Source organism: Pelobates fuscus, chromosome 3 (genome assembly GCF_036172605.1).
Source record: "Pelobates fuscus isolate aPelFus1 chromosome 3, aPelFus1.pri, whole genome shotgun sequence".
In the NCBI taxonomy this organism is placed as follows: Eukaryota; Metazoa; Chordata; class Amphibia; order Anura; family Pelobatidae; genus Pelobates; species Pelobates fuscus.
Genome location: NC_086319.1, coordinates 241,188,183 through 241,202,270, shown reverse-complemented (window position 1 = coordinate 241,202,270; position 14,088 = coordinate 241,188,183). Strand labels below are relative to the sequence as shown.

Below are 14,088 nucleotides of genomic sequence, written 5' to 3'. Positions count from 1 at the left end.
TCTGTATTGGACCAAAATCTATCTGTTTCTCCTTTCTAGCCTAATGTCACCTTTATTGGGGTTCCTCATATTTGGTGTGTATGACAGCATTTTGCAGCAATACAACTCATTGCAATGGGCCTGTAAACTGCAATAAATGGTTTTAGAAAAAAAAAAATAGAAAATATATTTTTGGTCTTGTTATAAATGACAAATGAATTGATATAAATAGCTAACTATTAGTGAACCAAGACACCTAAATTGTCCCAAAATAGCTCTACTTCCTGTTCACACTTCAAAGTCACACTATCTAAAATGAAAGTCTCCCTCTTTGACCATTTAGGCTTCTGGAAGGTATTAGTTTATTTTAAGAAAATTTCTTTAAACAAGGAGTCACGCACTAATTAGTGGAGCCCATTGGTGTCAAAAGGAAAAATGAAATTCAGTTACCAGAGTTAAGTTTATCACTTTTAATAGAATGCATTCCTACTTGGAAAAAATTAACACAGGTAACCGAGAACAATCAGGCTGCCTGACTGACAGCTCTAAGGGTTGAACATAGGGCTGTAGCAATATTTAAAAATCAATTTATTGGCACAGGGTGCTCTATCCTCCTCAAACTTAGCAATTCTGCAAAGTTGTGATGGTGCTTACAGTTATCTTTAAGGCACCAGGGAACCACTAACAAAGATATATTTTTAGAGGAAATGGATGTCATCTGAGGATATAGTACTGGGTTTGATGAGGACTTTAGCTTTTGACTAGAATGGTATTTTGATTGGTATACAGAGTACAGACATTTATTGGAATCATCCTGACGTAATTTTATTGCAATGAATATGAATAAATGCTCAGTTTATAGCATACATTGACTTATGTGCTGTGGTTTCCTACAGGAATTTAGCTACGACAGCTGAAGCCAAACGGAACATTACCAAGTCAATCCTGCAGCTGTCTATTGAACACCATTTTGTCACACCATTCACCTCTCTGCTGATAGAGAGTGAGGATGGAAGTGAAAGGATGTTGGCTGATGCTCCCAAAGACCCCAAAGGAGGCTGCTGTCAAAGTCAGTTTTTTTTTCAACTAATACTTGCTTACAGATTGCATTTTAGTAACATGTACTTCTAGAATTTAAATTAATATTTAAAGGGGCTCTCCAGATACCCACAAATTAGGTACGATATGATGGTTTTTTTTGTTTGTTTTTTAAATACCGTAAATGAATCTCTCCATCCATCCCACCCAACCTGCAGTGTTTCCATGTTTGTTCCACAAATACTGCTGTACAAGATGTTATTAAGCTGCACAGGGGTTGTAGTTGAAATGATAGTTTTCTGCAATAGCAATCTAACAATTGAACTACAACTCCCAGAAAACCACACTGCAACCACAAGAAGCTGATGTACAGCAATTATTAGATTTGTGCATTTGATTTCAAATGAATCGCTATTCATCCCAATTTTGGGTGATGAGCCATTCGTCCAAATTCCACAACTGGACACTTTTCAGTCTGTTTAACCCCTTAAGGACCAAACTTCTGGAATAAAAGGGAATCATGACATGTCACACATGTCATGTGTCCTTAAGGGGTTAAATCCTTTTTTTTTTTTTTGACAAATATAATTTTTGGCCATGCACAAGTGTAAAGGCCATCAATGATGCACATTCTCATAATGCATTGTTGATTCACTACCTATTGATTGATCCAATAAGAATTACACTTTATTTCTGCCTATAACTGCTAGGAATGTGGTTTTGGGAGTAAATGCTGTATGTTTAAAACACATCATACTTAAAAAAAAAAAAAAAGCAAATATGACATTTATATTAATGCCTATCTATGTCTCCTGAAACAGAATTAATTATGCATAACCAGGTGGTATAACTTGCCTGTCACACTGTTAATCAGTTCTAAGGAAATTAAATTTCAAATAGACAATCACGGCGTGAAGATCAATATACAAACCAGACTTGGCTTTTTACAATGATCCAATGACTCACCAATTGCAAGTAGATTAATATGTGCATTTTCGCTCCATTTTAGTACATCCAAATATTTTTTTTCTGAAACAAAATCAATCCCAACTGAAATGTAACTTGGATTAAATTTGGTTTGTCCAAACCAATTTTTTATTTTGGATGGCTCGATTTGGACAAACCAATTTTTTTATTTTGGATGGATCGATTTGGACAAACCAATTTTTTTTTTGCCATGCACAAGTCTAGTAATTACTACCATTAGATCAGTCTAGCTATAAAAAAGCTAAGAGGGCATAATGACTGGTTGAGTTACTACCTGAACTGGGCAGAGTTCACTTCAGAAGTTGTAAAGTTTGATGATTTACAGCAAATATAAGTATTTCAAATGTGAATGTTTTTTTATTTTTATGCAAAAGGTGCATAAGACAGAAGATCATCACCTGAGGGAAGATAGACAGTAAGGGAGACAAGTGGGGTTGTCAGATGGATAAAGTTTTAACAGGATAATAAATCCATTTTCCTTTACATATTTCGATTCATTATCATCACTATTGTGTTTTCCTAATCCACCTGTTTTTTTTCAAGTAAAACCTGCCACAAGGAAAGTTATTGCTATTTTCTTTGCTAAATGTACCTGTAAAATACATTAGCTCACATAAAGGCCACCTGACAGCCACTGGAATTTTCACTACATCTTGTGGCTGTCAGATGTTCTATGTCAACTAATATATTTTGTTGGTAAATTTAGCAACAAAACTAACTTTCATAACTTTTATTGTGGGAGTTTTTTTATGTGCAACAGTACTAGAAAAACGTAATAGTTTGCGTGCTACACACTAAATTTTCCCACTTCACCAAATTTAAAATCTGTGCCGTGTGGTGGCCAGGAGTGCCCTAATGTCACCCCGTGCAAATCATGATGGAACCATTTCAAAATAGTTTGACTTCTTGCCAGCTGGGCACCTTTCCTTGCCGCTCAGCTTGAAGCTCTCAAGACTCAGCTCATTCACATTTGGGAGGTGCTAGGGAGCTTCTGGCACCATAACCACACAGTGCACTCTAGTGAGTACAGTGCTTGCAGTGTTCCTTAATGGCTAGAGTGTGACTATGTATACATGTTAGTGTGCATCAGTGTTAGTACTTGTCTGTATATGTGAACTAGTTTGCATCTTTTTTTTGTAAATATGTTTTTTATTTGTGTTGTCAAAGTTAAGTACGTAATAGTGGGACTCGCAGGTCTCAGAAGACATATTACGGTTGATAACAGTATGAGCAACATGCATCAGCATTGGTAGCAGAACGTGCGGGTATGCTCTCGGTCTCGCAGGCCCACAATGTTCACAAACACGCAGGTCCCTTATAATTTTTAGTTTTGTACATATGATTTTTAGCTTCACCAATTCTTACTGTTTACATAGGCGTTAACCCAAGCGTCGGAGCGGGAGACTTATCAGTCTCTGTTCAGTACCTCTGTTGCTGTTTATGTGTCAAGGTTATTCGAGAGTGTGTGGGCGATCGGTTACCCTTTGTTTGGTGCGGTGTTTAGGCTCACGTGTCGCGTGCGAGTTAGCACTTTGTCCCTGTTGGTTATGGACCTTAGCCTACGTGAGACCTACTGTGTATGAGAATGTTATGCCGATGTCTGGGTGTGCTTGAGTTATTGTTTCGTGTGGCCTATGTCATCTACTCAGTATGTTGCTGCGTTTCGTCTGGAGTGTCAGTTCTCGTTATTATGGGTGTGGTCAGTCTGTCCCTCTGTGTTTTTTTTTTTTTTTTTTTCCTGCCCCCTCCAACCCCCTTCCTGCCATATTGTTGTTCCCCGTTCAGTTCATAGTGTGGCTATGCTGCCCCACAAAGTTTAGGGACTCGTGTACGTGCTCTCGTGTTGCTTTGGCCCTTCACCACGGAAGGGGTGGAACGTCCCCTGGTGGTTTCCTCCCTGTTTCGCTTTTTGTAATCTCCATCTCCTTGGCCCAGTCTTCTGTCAAGCCATGTATTCGTTTGCTGGTGTCCGTCTGTTTATGGTAGCATGAGTGTGAGTAGGCCTGATTTCACGTTTTGTTGTGTGCCCGTAGTCCTATCAAATGGTGGCGTGTCTGCTCCATCTGTATATCTTGTCATTTGTTTCAAGTCTTCTTACTGCTTATCCTTTTCCCTTGACCTGTTGTGTGGTTTAGTAAGAGCTTTTTTGCGTGTCTGTAGTTGTTCATATTATTTATTTATTTATTATTTATTTATTTTTATATATATTTTTTTTCTGTTACATTTTCTTTGGTTGCCCAGTGTGTGTTTCTTGTGTGTGTTGCTTCTTTGTGTGCCCCGTGGTTTTTGTGTTAGCCATGTGTCCCCCACTTTGGAGTTTGTGTCTCTCTGCTCTAGTCTTGTTTCATATCCGCTTCTAGTGTGATAGCTCCCGTTTCTTCTTTACCTTTATGTTATGTGTTTGTGTATATCTTCTTCCCTTGAGGGGGGGAGGGGGGAGGCTGTCTGTCTCCTCCCGTGACGCGTCCAGGTCCCCTCTTATGCTCGCTCCTGTCACTCTCAGTTGGGTCCACTCTTTCTGTGTCATGTCTTACGTGATATACAATATCCAGGGCGTCCACAATTCTGTGTGTTTATCTTCCCTGCCTATTGTTCCTGCTATTTTGGCTTCTGCCCTTCTTATGTCTTCTACTTTATTCTTCCATTGTTCTATTGTGGGTATATGTTCTTTCCTCCAGTGCAATGGAATTAGGGATTTAGCCGCATTTAGCAGGTGTCTCAGGATTGACTTTTTGTAAGAGGGTATGGGTCGTTCTGTGTGGTGTATGAGGGCAGCCCCCATTGTCAGCTCTGTAGGGTCTCCTAGGATGTGTCAAATTTCCTGTTCAATGTTCCCCCAGTACGGTTTTATTTTACCACAGTCCCACCAGATGTGCTTCAAGGTTCTGGGGCCGTTTCCGCATATCCAGCAGATGTTCGGGATTGTTGGTGTGTAGCGGTTAATCAGGGAGGGTGTGTGATACCAGTGCGTGAGAAGCTTATAGTTTACTTCCTGGTAGTGGGAGCTAGTGGAGCTTTTGTGTTGCAGTATTAAGATCTTTTCCCACTGGGCATCCGAAAAGGATTCCTCCGTCCATTCCTCCCATTGCCTTTTGTATAAGGTGTTTTCTGTTCGGTGTCCTGTCAGTATGCTTTGATATATCGTGGAGACCCTCCCTTCCGTCTCTGGTGTCTGTGTGCATAGGTTCTCGAACCATGTTAGGTCCCTATGTATTTTGGCTCTATGTGGTAGATTGTGGTAGTAGTGAGTCAGTTGGGCGTAATGGAATTGGTGCATCAGCGTGTGTGGCCTCTCCTCCGATATTTCTCGCAGTGGTTTCACTCCCGTGTTGCTTAGAGTTGCGTATATAGGTATGTATCCATCTTGGTTATCCATCAGCCAAGCCGTTGGTGGGAGGCTGTCGCCTAGGTTAGGGTTGTATGTGATCGGTATCAGCGGGCTGGATTTGGGTGAGATCTGCTGTCCTTTCCTCAACGTATTCCAGTGTCTTAGGGTGTGTGTGAGAGGGGATTCCTCCCCTAATAATATCTGTGCGTCTGATTCTCCATGCCAAATCAGTGTATGCAGTCTTTTATCAGTGGTGTCCCTCCAGAGTGTTACCCATCTTTTGTTAGGCGTGTCCGTGTGGAGTTCCTTGAGTCTCTGCAGTACCGTTGCCTGGTGATATCGTCTGATGTCAGGTAGGGCTAGTCCCCCCCAGCTTCTTGGTAAGCAGAGTTTGTCATCGCCAATGCGGGCCTTCTTGCTCTCCATATGTATTGTGTGATTGCTGTTTTGAGTGTCGTGAAGAATGTTTGCGGTATCACCTGTGGAGCCGTGTGAAATATGTAGAGTAGCCTGGGTAAAACATTCACCTTTACCACTGCAATTCTCCCCAGCCAAGATATGTGGGGGTAATGCCATCTTTTGAGGTCCCCGAGGATGGTCTTCAGTATGTGGTTATGGGGTTTGCATCTTTTTTTATCGTAGTCTATGTATGTGTACTTGCACTTGTTTGTGTGCTAGTCTGTATGCATGTATGTTTTTAATTGATTTGGTAAGCATGTATGTATGTATATAAGTAGGTAATTAGATGTATATGAATAGATAATTTTATATATATATATATATATATTTATATATATAGGTGTGTAGATCATTATATGTGTGCAAGTGGCTAGTTGTGTATGTCATGTAAACCCATACATGTGATCATGTATGTGTTTGTGTGGATAAGGGCACCGCAAAACTTTCTCAACCAGGATCTGCGCAACATATGGGCATTTCTGAAAGTAACCTAATATCTGTGGATCCTTAGCTGATCCCGGTATGGGAAATAAATATGCTGCTTACATTTTTTATTTTTTAATGTTTTCCCTGTTTCAAAAGGCTCTTCTTGAATATATCAGTCTTTCATAACACTTATTAAGAAGCATATCGATATGATGGGTGAGCTCAACTCAGTATGGCCGCACCACTAAAATGATGAGACACCTTGTTTTTTGCAGCAAATAATAAAGTTAAATATGCATTTGTAAATGTGACTTTTTCTTTTAAACAGCACTGATCGTGGGTAAAAAGCATATTCAAACTCAACCTCAAAGTAAACCATTAATTCTGCCAACATCATCACCTACTTCTGAAGTGAAAGGGTCAGTGACAGATATAATGATTATCACCACACCACCAAACAATGAAGACCATGCTATCCGTCTGCATCAGAATCTACGCTATACCCCTTTTAAGCCACCTATAGTAGGTAAGCCTAAATATACATGTATGTATGTATATATATATATATAGATAGATAGATACATAGATCTAAAAATTGAAAGTTTATTAACAAATTGCATCAAGTTGTCCAAGTTCGTTGGATGTCATAGACAATTTGCTGAACTGAGTACAAGGCAGGTTATTAGTAGAAGTCCTCCAGTACAAGATTTTTGTATCATTGGGTGTGTTTGTTGTTGATTGAGGAGAACTTTCAGGTCGGTCAATGCAGAAAATACTTCCAACTGTTAAAGACGAGGTTACTTTTACCACTTTGATTCTCACTGCTGCCTGCAACCATTCAGGCAGCACTAGTAATACTTCTGCCCCACTGGGCAGCCTGCTCCCTTGTCTGTTTATCTCCAGCCCGGATGGTGGGCTGACAATGTTGGCAAATATGATATAAGTGTAGTGAGAATTAAAAGAGCTGATGTCCCGAACCTCTAAATAGGCAATTGGTGGACACTGCCAGTGTGTTAGCATTAATATACATTATTCAACATTTTCTGGATAGTGTCACCTTTAAAGATGACTTGCCATGTTTGGGTTTTTAGGAAAAAAGATTTTTTTTCTTGAAAAACATCTATAGGATTGTTTTTCTATTTGATCTGTCACCTATGGTTATGCATGCAGATTAGCCAACAGATTTAACCACTCTTATGATAATATAAGTAGGATTTTCTTTGTTGAGTCCTTTCTTCTGTGAACAAATAAGAATATTTCAACTTATTGAACGCCTAAGCTTCTGATACAGCTAACAGGGTAATTGGGATAATACAAAGTCTTATATAATAATGCATGTACCTACAATTAAAAATTACATAAGGATACTACAGAATATATAAACTGACAGTCCATATTCACATTGTTTTCTTCAGTTGATGATGACCCACATTTCATCATAAATTTACCAATGAGCGATCTTGACGTCTGTTTTAATATTGATACTCAGCCTGGGAATATTTTGAACCTATTTTCCGATCCTGAATTAGGTAAGTGAAAAATATGCCCATGCATTCTCACCCATATTGACACTGCAAACAATTACTCCCCTGTGTATATAAGTATTCTTTTTCACGCATTACATAATTTTGTATTTTTTATTTTTATGTACACCACATACTAATTACTGATCACTTTTTTGGCATAATTTTGGTTTTGTCGCTAAAAAGATGACTCGTATTTGCCAGTTTACAAGAAAAAAGTTGTTTTTATTTAAAGAAATAAAAATGTTATTGCTTTTGTTTATGTAGGAATTGGAGTTAATGGAAAAATAGTATCTGCAAAGAAAGAAAAGAATAGCAAACTAAACACCTATTTTGGTACCATCGGCATGTATTTCAAGCAACACAACATGAAGATTGAAATCAGCACAGAGAAAATAACTGTGAAAGATGAATCTTACACCCACACAATGCCCTGGTCTGAATCCTGCAGCATGATGATCAGTAGGTGAGTACTGGCCTAGATCAATTTTTATATGATGATTTCAAGATTGTTATAGGACATAGAAAACACTCAAGATTATCTATCGAAAATGAACTCTGTTTGTGATGCTAGATTTTAATCTGCAAATCTGGCTCTGTGCAATTTAACCTTTATGCATTCTGGACTGGCCATCGGGCACACCGGGCAAATGCCCGGTGGGCCACAATGGCCATAGGTCGAGGCCGGCAGGGGAGGTCCCAGGATCTCCCCTGCCGGTCTATGCAGGGCCGGCACTATCCGAGCGCCGGCCCCGCTGTTTGCCATGATGGGCCGGTGAGGAGATCAAAGATTTCCCTCACTGGCCCACTTGCGCAGTCATGCGGCTGGGGAGGGAGAGGAGGACCCGGCGGAGCTCTATCTTGCAGCTCCACCGGGTTCCTCTCGCGAGATACGGAGCGTTGCCATGGCAACGCCCCGATCTCGCGAGAGTGAACTCTAGCCCGCAGGCTAGAGTTCACTCACCACTGGACCACCGATGGCGTGCAAGTGCCGGTCTCCCCCCTCTCTCTCTGCTTGGTACCAGCGTGCCGGTCCCCTCCCTCCCAGACTAAAGGTAAGAAGGGATGGGGGAACATAATGCCTGCTCACTAGATCTCCTATGCACATTCTGGGTCCTTCAAACACTATATACGCACACACACTAGACTCACTAGACACACATTCTCTACAGCCCCTAGCCACATATGCATCACATTACACCACAAACACAACACGACTAAAACCGACCTTATTACACAATACCACACCACAATCAGCTCACTCTACACACTCGCAATCCCACAAGCAGGCTCCAAACACATGCACAATACTCTTTCCTGGCATTTTTGTCTCCTGGTATCCATTTATAGAGACACCAGAGACAAGTTGCAAGGAAACACAGTGCAAGCATGTTATTAAATTTGCTTGCGCCGTGCAGAACAAATACAGGGCTTTTTTTCTCATGCTAGAGCTCTTCAGCAGAGCTCTGCGCATGGTCTGCCCCGGAAGAGCATTGAACCAACATGCTCACTTTGAGAGGGGGCGTGTTTGTCATTATTGATGACAAAACACACCTCCTCTGCCCCGCCCCCTTCTTAGTGGGCCGTTGTGATAAAAAAATGCCCGGGCCGAATTTTTTTCCCAGTCCGGCCCTGATTCAGTCCATAAGAAAATGTTTAAACAGTGATCTGCATGGAGCTAATTGGAAGGGTCCTGGCCAAAACTCTTCCAGCATGTCACTTGTTATATGCACAGTATATTTGGCATGCCCCCTGCTCCTGTCAACAATGCCAAATTCAACTTTCCCAGTCCCATGCAACCGAAATGGGTGGGATGAGGAATCAGTTTTAGGAGCAGTTTGAACATTACTGAGATATATACGCAGACTAAGCATTTCCATAAACAACACAAATTATGACATGCCCAGTTACTCTCAACAGCTTTTGCAGAGAGTCATAAACAGCTGTTTCTTTGGTATGGACATTTTAGAGTTAAAGGGACACTCCAGACCCCTAAAGCACTTTAGCTTGCTGAAAATATTTATGTGTAACGAATGTATCTGCTTTATTTAATTTTGAGAAAATTTGCAGATTTCAATAGGAATTGACGCTTTTCAACATGACCTTGCTACACCCCTTGGCTGTCAATCAGACAACCGGTCCTGTTACTTCCTGGTTTGGTTAGCTCAGAGAAACTAAATTCAGGAGGCAGCAATGGCTCAGAGCACCTGCCTTGCAAAGACTTCTCACTGAGCTACATTAGGAAGTCTGTGATTGGACAGCCACAGAAATCTCAGCTGGGTTAGATGGGGAGGACTTGCAAAAGGCATTACTGCAACTTTTACATATTGTTTTAAGATATACCTCAATGAAAAAATGCATAAGTAAATGCATGCTAGTTTTAATTTGAGGTTTATCTACTGAACAGTGATTTTTATTTGTTTTGTATTTTAGCAGTGGAGTGTCCCTTTAACACCCCGCAGGAAAAAGTAATTAGTCTTTACCTGTGCCAATAGATTTTTTTATATTATTATTTGTAATTTTAAAAAAAATATTTGACCTTCTATTTCATTGTATTTTGGACTTCATTGTTGACATACATACATACATTGTTGACATAGATACCTTGTGTGCCAGAGTCCTGACTAAATGCAAATTACTTGCCTTCAATTTTCAGCCTTACTTTGACTGTGAAGAGGAATAGCAATTTCACAATTACAGTGAATGAGAATCTGTCATTCCTGATTATTCTTCACCGTGTCTGGAAGAATCATCCAATTAATGTAGATTTCCTTGGACTTTATGCTCCTTTTGATAACAAGTTCTCCTCTTCAGTCCATGGCTTAATAGGTATGTACCCTTTACAAGATATAGTATGATGGTCTTGTTTAGTAAGCATTCAGTAAATGATTAATGCAGTACCCCTCTGCAACCAACAATCTTTCGGTAACAGCTATAACATCATTCCTACAGAATTGTTAATATAGCAGTGAGGCACATGAAATAACAGATCCCCAATTCTTCCCACTGCTTTTAAAGTGATTTCCAAAACCACCACTCCTTGCTAGTGCATCCCATGCAGTATAGCAAAATTCCAGAGCATATCCTCGCTTGTCTCTCTGAGAAAGGAGGAGAGCATGGATCTGTGTACAAATCTTCTTTAATGTGGTCCTTCGTGGACATTCTACATACAACTATATCATATCCCAGCATTCGGTCTGTAATATACAGAGATATGTGCCAAGGCATGAGAACATCTAAGCTCCAATGTAAAATCTATTTGTTAGGTGCAATGTCCTGTTCACCATTGGTATTTTAAATTATATGGAACATAAAATATGAAACTGAAATTCATTGATTCTCTCCCTTTTTTTTATCCAGGCCAGTTTATGCATGAGCCAATAGCAACTGTCCATGATATAAGGTCTGGGCAGGATCCACAAAAGCCCATTGCTACAATGAATGTTAAAGGAGAGACACTTACTGTGACAAGGTGAGTGACAAATTTACTAATCCACTTCTGATTATTTCTTCCAGTGTAACTGTGTGGTGAGATTCAGAGGTGTTTATTCACTAAATCCTGTATTCTAGTACACGATTGAGGCAAAAAATTAAACATTTAGAACCAAATAGCTGATTTGGAAACATGCTCCAACTCAGCTTTAGTTACAAAAAATACACAGATAGGATAAGCGCTAGAGTGTCAACTGAGTATAGATATGATAGCAGGCAGCAAGCACTAATAGTAAGGGTCACCCTCAACCCCTTACTGAAAGATATAGAGAAAACAACATATACAAAATATGATGCAGAGCGTATGGAACTAGGTGCAGGACATACAACAATAATGTATATGGTATATCACTCACATTTGAGAGAGCTATAAGACCAGCTCTGAGTTTAGCAGCATGCAGCAGTACAATCCCCACTGATGGATATGTAGATCTGGGGGCTTGTCCCTCAATGTGTAGTTTGATATATAAAAGATAAAAACGTCAAACAATAGTGCTCACTGTAAACAATATATTGATGGTTGTAAGAGTAAGAATATTCTACTGACATGTAGTGGAGCAGTAGATGCTGCTCCGATGGTAGCTTTAGCTTGTTTTAGCCTGAATTTTGCCATTTCATTTTTAATTCACTAATGTTTAGCATTGAGTGCATAAAACGCTTAGTGATGATTTTAAAGCGGATCTGTTGCTTCAAAGTTTTTCAATAAAGAAAAAAGAATCTTTATGAAAAGCTGACCGTAGACTGCGTCATGGACATGTCAGTTGCACAGTTCTTTGAAAACAGGTCCCCTTTATATATTGCCCAGAGCTTGATTGTACACAAGTTTACTATAAATTTATTTTGTCTTGCTATGCATGAACAAGCTTTTAAATATATATTTATATAAATTATATATATATATATACACATCATTACATATTGTGTGATTCAGTGCCATATATAGGAATAAAAGGTTTTATTACATACACATTGCTAAAGTACCTGGACGCTGAGGTCCTCATATTGTTGTGAAGCTGGCTTTGCCAAGAGAAAAGCCCAGCAACAGTCAAGACATTATCTGGGTGTATGGGCTGAATGGAAAAGCCTACGCCCGGGGACAGATGGCGGTAGAAGTTGGGACTCTCCATTAATGGGCATCGGCTAGATGATGCATGAAGCCTATCTACAGTTAGGCTGTTTTATTGTTGAACTCACTGTTCACAATGTTCCTTCTGCCCAAGCTGTTTTTTCTAGCTGTATGAGTACCTTGCTCACCTATGCTAATGTGTAAACTAATAGAACTACATTCTAGCTGTTTTGTTTTTTTTATGTTGTGAAAAGTGCAATACCATCTATACTTCCTCTATTATTCACTTTTCTAAACTAACATCAAATACTCTTGTGAAATGTTCTTGCAAAAATAAATATGTTTATGGCTTGTACGACTTGCTCAGAAAAGAAGAAAAGGTTTAACTACCTACCTATTCATACCTCAAAAAAAAAATCATATTACCAAGCTTCAAGAGGCAATTAGTCCTGGCATAGCTTCTGTGCCTACTAAATTTTCCAACATTAAAATCAAGGTTTAAAAAAATAGAAAACCTGCTCTTTATATATCTGATCACTAGGCTATATAGAATTATGTAAAAAGCAATATACATGCCTTACACCAATTACAACTGTTAGTAATCTGAGCTTTTTTTTTTTATTGCATTTTGCAGAGGGGTGCAGAAGGAGTATCAGACAAATGGTGGGGAAGCAAATGATGTCCCCTGTTGGTTTGTGCACAATAACGGAAAGGGTTTCATTGATGGACATTACAAGGACTACATTGTATCCAGTCTGTACGGCTTTCTCAAACGCCCTTGAAAAGCATTACCCACAGCCAGATCTTTTATCAAATGGAAGGAGGATAACAAATCATCTATTTTATTGTAGTACATTATTTTGAAAGAGCAAATATTTTCCAGTATTGTAGGAATCCTTGTTAGGGAAGCGTGTTACTCATTAACCAGGAAATATTCCAAAGTGGAGCATCCATATTTCAAATTGAAATGACAAATCACTTTTGGCTTTCATGTCTAAGTGGAATTTACAACCAAACAAGGGTCTGGGAACAAGTGGTTTATCAAAGCCAATTTACTGTATACACCTGTAATCAATATTAATAAACTTACAATGTTTACCATTATAATAAGCCATGTGTCCTTTTACTTTTCTTTTTTACATTTATTTTAGTATTTTATCATTTTAATTTTAGAACCCAATCTAATATGCTATGCATGATAACAGGTGAACAAAATTCTAATTTTGACAAAACCGTTGATACAAAATCTGTATACATCAATCTATAGTAATGGTTGGATCAATCTCAGCAAACTACATGTGATGTTTCAAGCATAGTGCATTGTGTAAAAGAAAATAAATTATAAAAGAGTGTACCGTTTTGACAGCATCTTATTTTCTAGCTCCTCCTCGTTTGCCTATCAGTTGTAGTATCCATAAAAGTTTGTTCCACATCCCTGTTTTCATTTTATTCTTCTTGCAATGTATTTTTTCTTTTTATTTAGATAACATATTTGTCTGTGGCTAATTCATATAGGAATATTCACTAAAGTGAGAATTTAAAGGGAGTTTTAAACATAAGGCCATAGTAGCCAAGCTGTAAGCATAGTTAGAGGCTTAGAAAATGCTTCAATTTTGGCCACGAGTGACTTTAATTAAGAAATAATTTGGCAGATCTGAAATCAGGTGAGTGGGAGCATGGCCAGCTGGCAGACGTGTTCATGAAGCAATCAGTGGCATAGACATCAGTCCAAGTCACAAAAAACATGTCCACCAGGATAACAGGTTGCGGCTCTTTAGCATCGCGACCAG

General features: G+C 39.2%; 1 protein-coding gene across 1 annotated transcript in view; it reads left to right on the top strand.

The window, feature by feature from the left end:
* The window catches only part of ITIH2 (inter-alpha-trypsin inhibitor heavy chain 2), a 44,777-nt gene extending 31,369 nt beyond the window's left edge, over positions 1 to 13,408 (top strand). Inside the window, exons 15-21 of the mRNA XM_063448278.1 lie at positions 876 to 1,048; positions 6,546 to 6,743; positions 7,633 to 7,746; positions 8,008 to 8,206; positions 10,397 to 10,569; positions 11,101 to 11,212; positions 12,933 to 13,408. Coding sequence (XP_063304348.1) covers positions 876 to 1,048; positions 6,546 to 6,743; positions 7,633 to 7,746; positions 8,008 to 8,206; positions 10,397 to 10,569; positions 11,101 to 11,212; positions 12,933 to 13,080 — 1,117 coding nt within the window. The 3' untranslated portion in view covers positions 13,081 to 13,408. The remainder of the gene's footprint in view (positions 1 to 875; positions 1,049 to 6,545; positions 6,744 to 7,632; positions 7,747 to 8,007; positions 8,207 to 10,396; positions 10,570 to 11,100; positions 11,213 to 12,932) is intronic.
* The last annotated feature ends 680 nt before the right edge of the window (positions 13,409 to 14,088 follow it).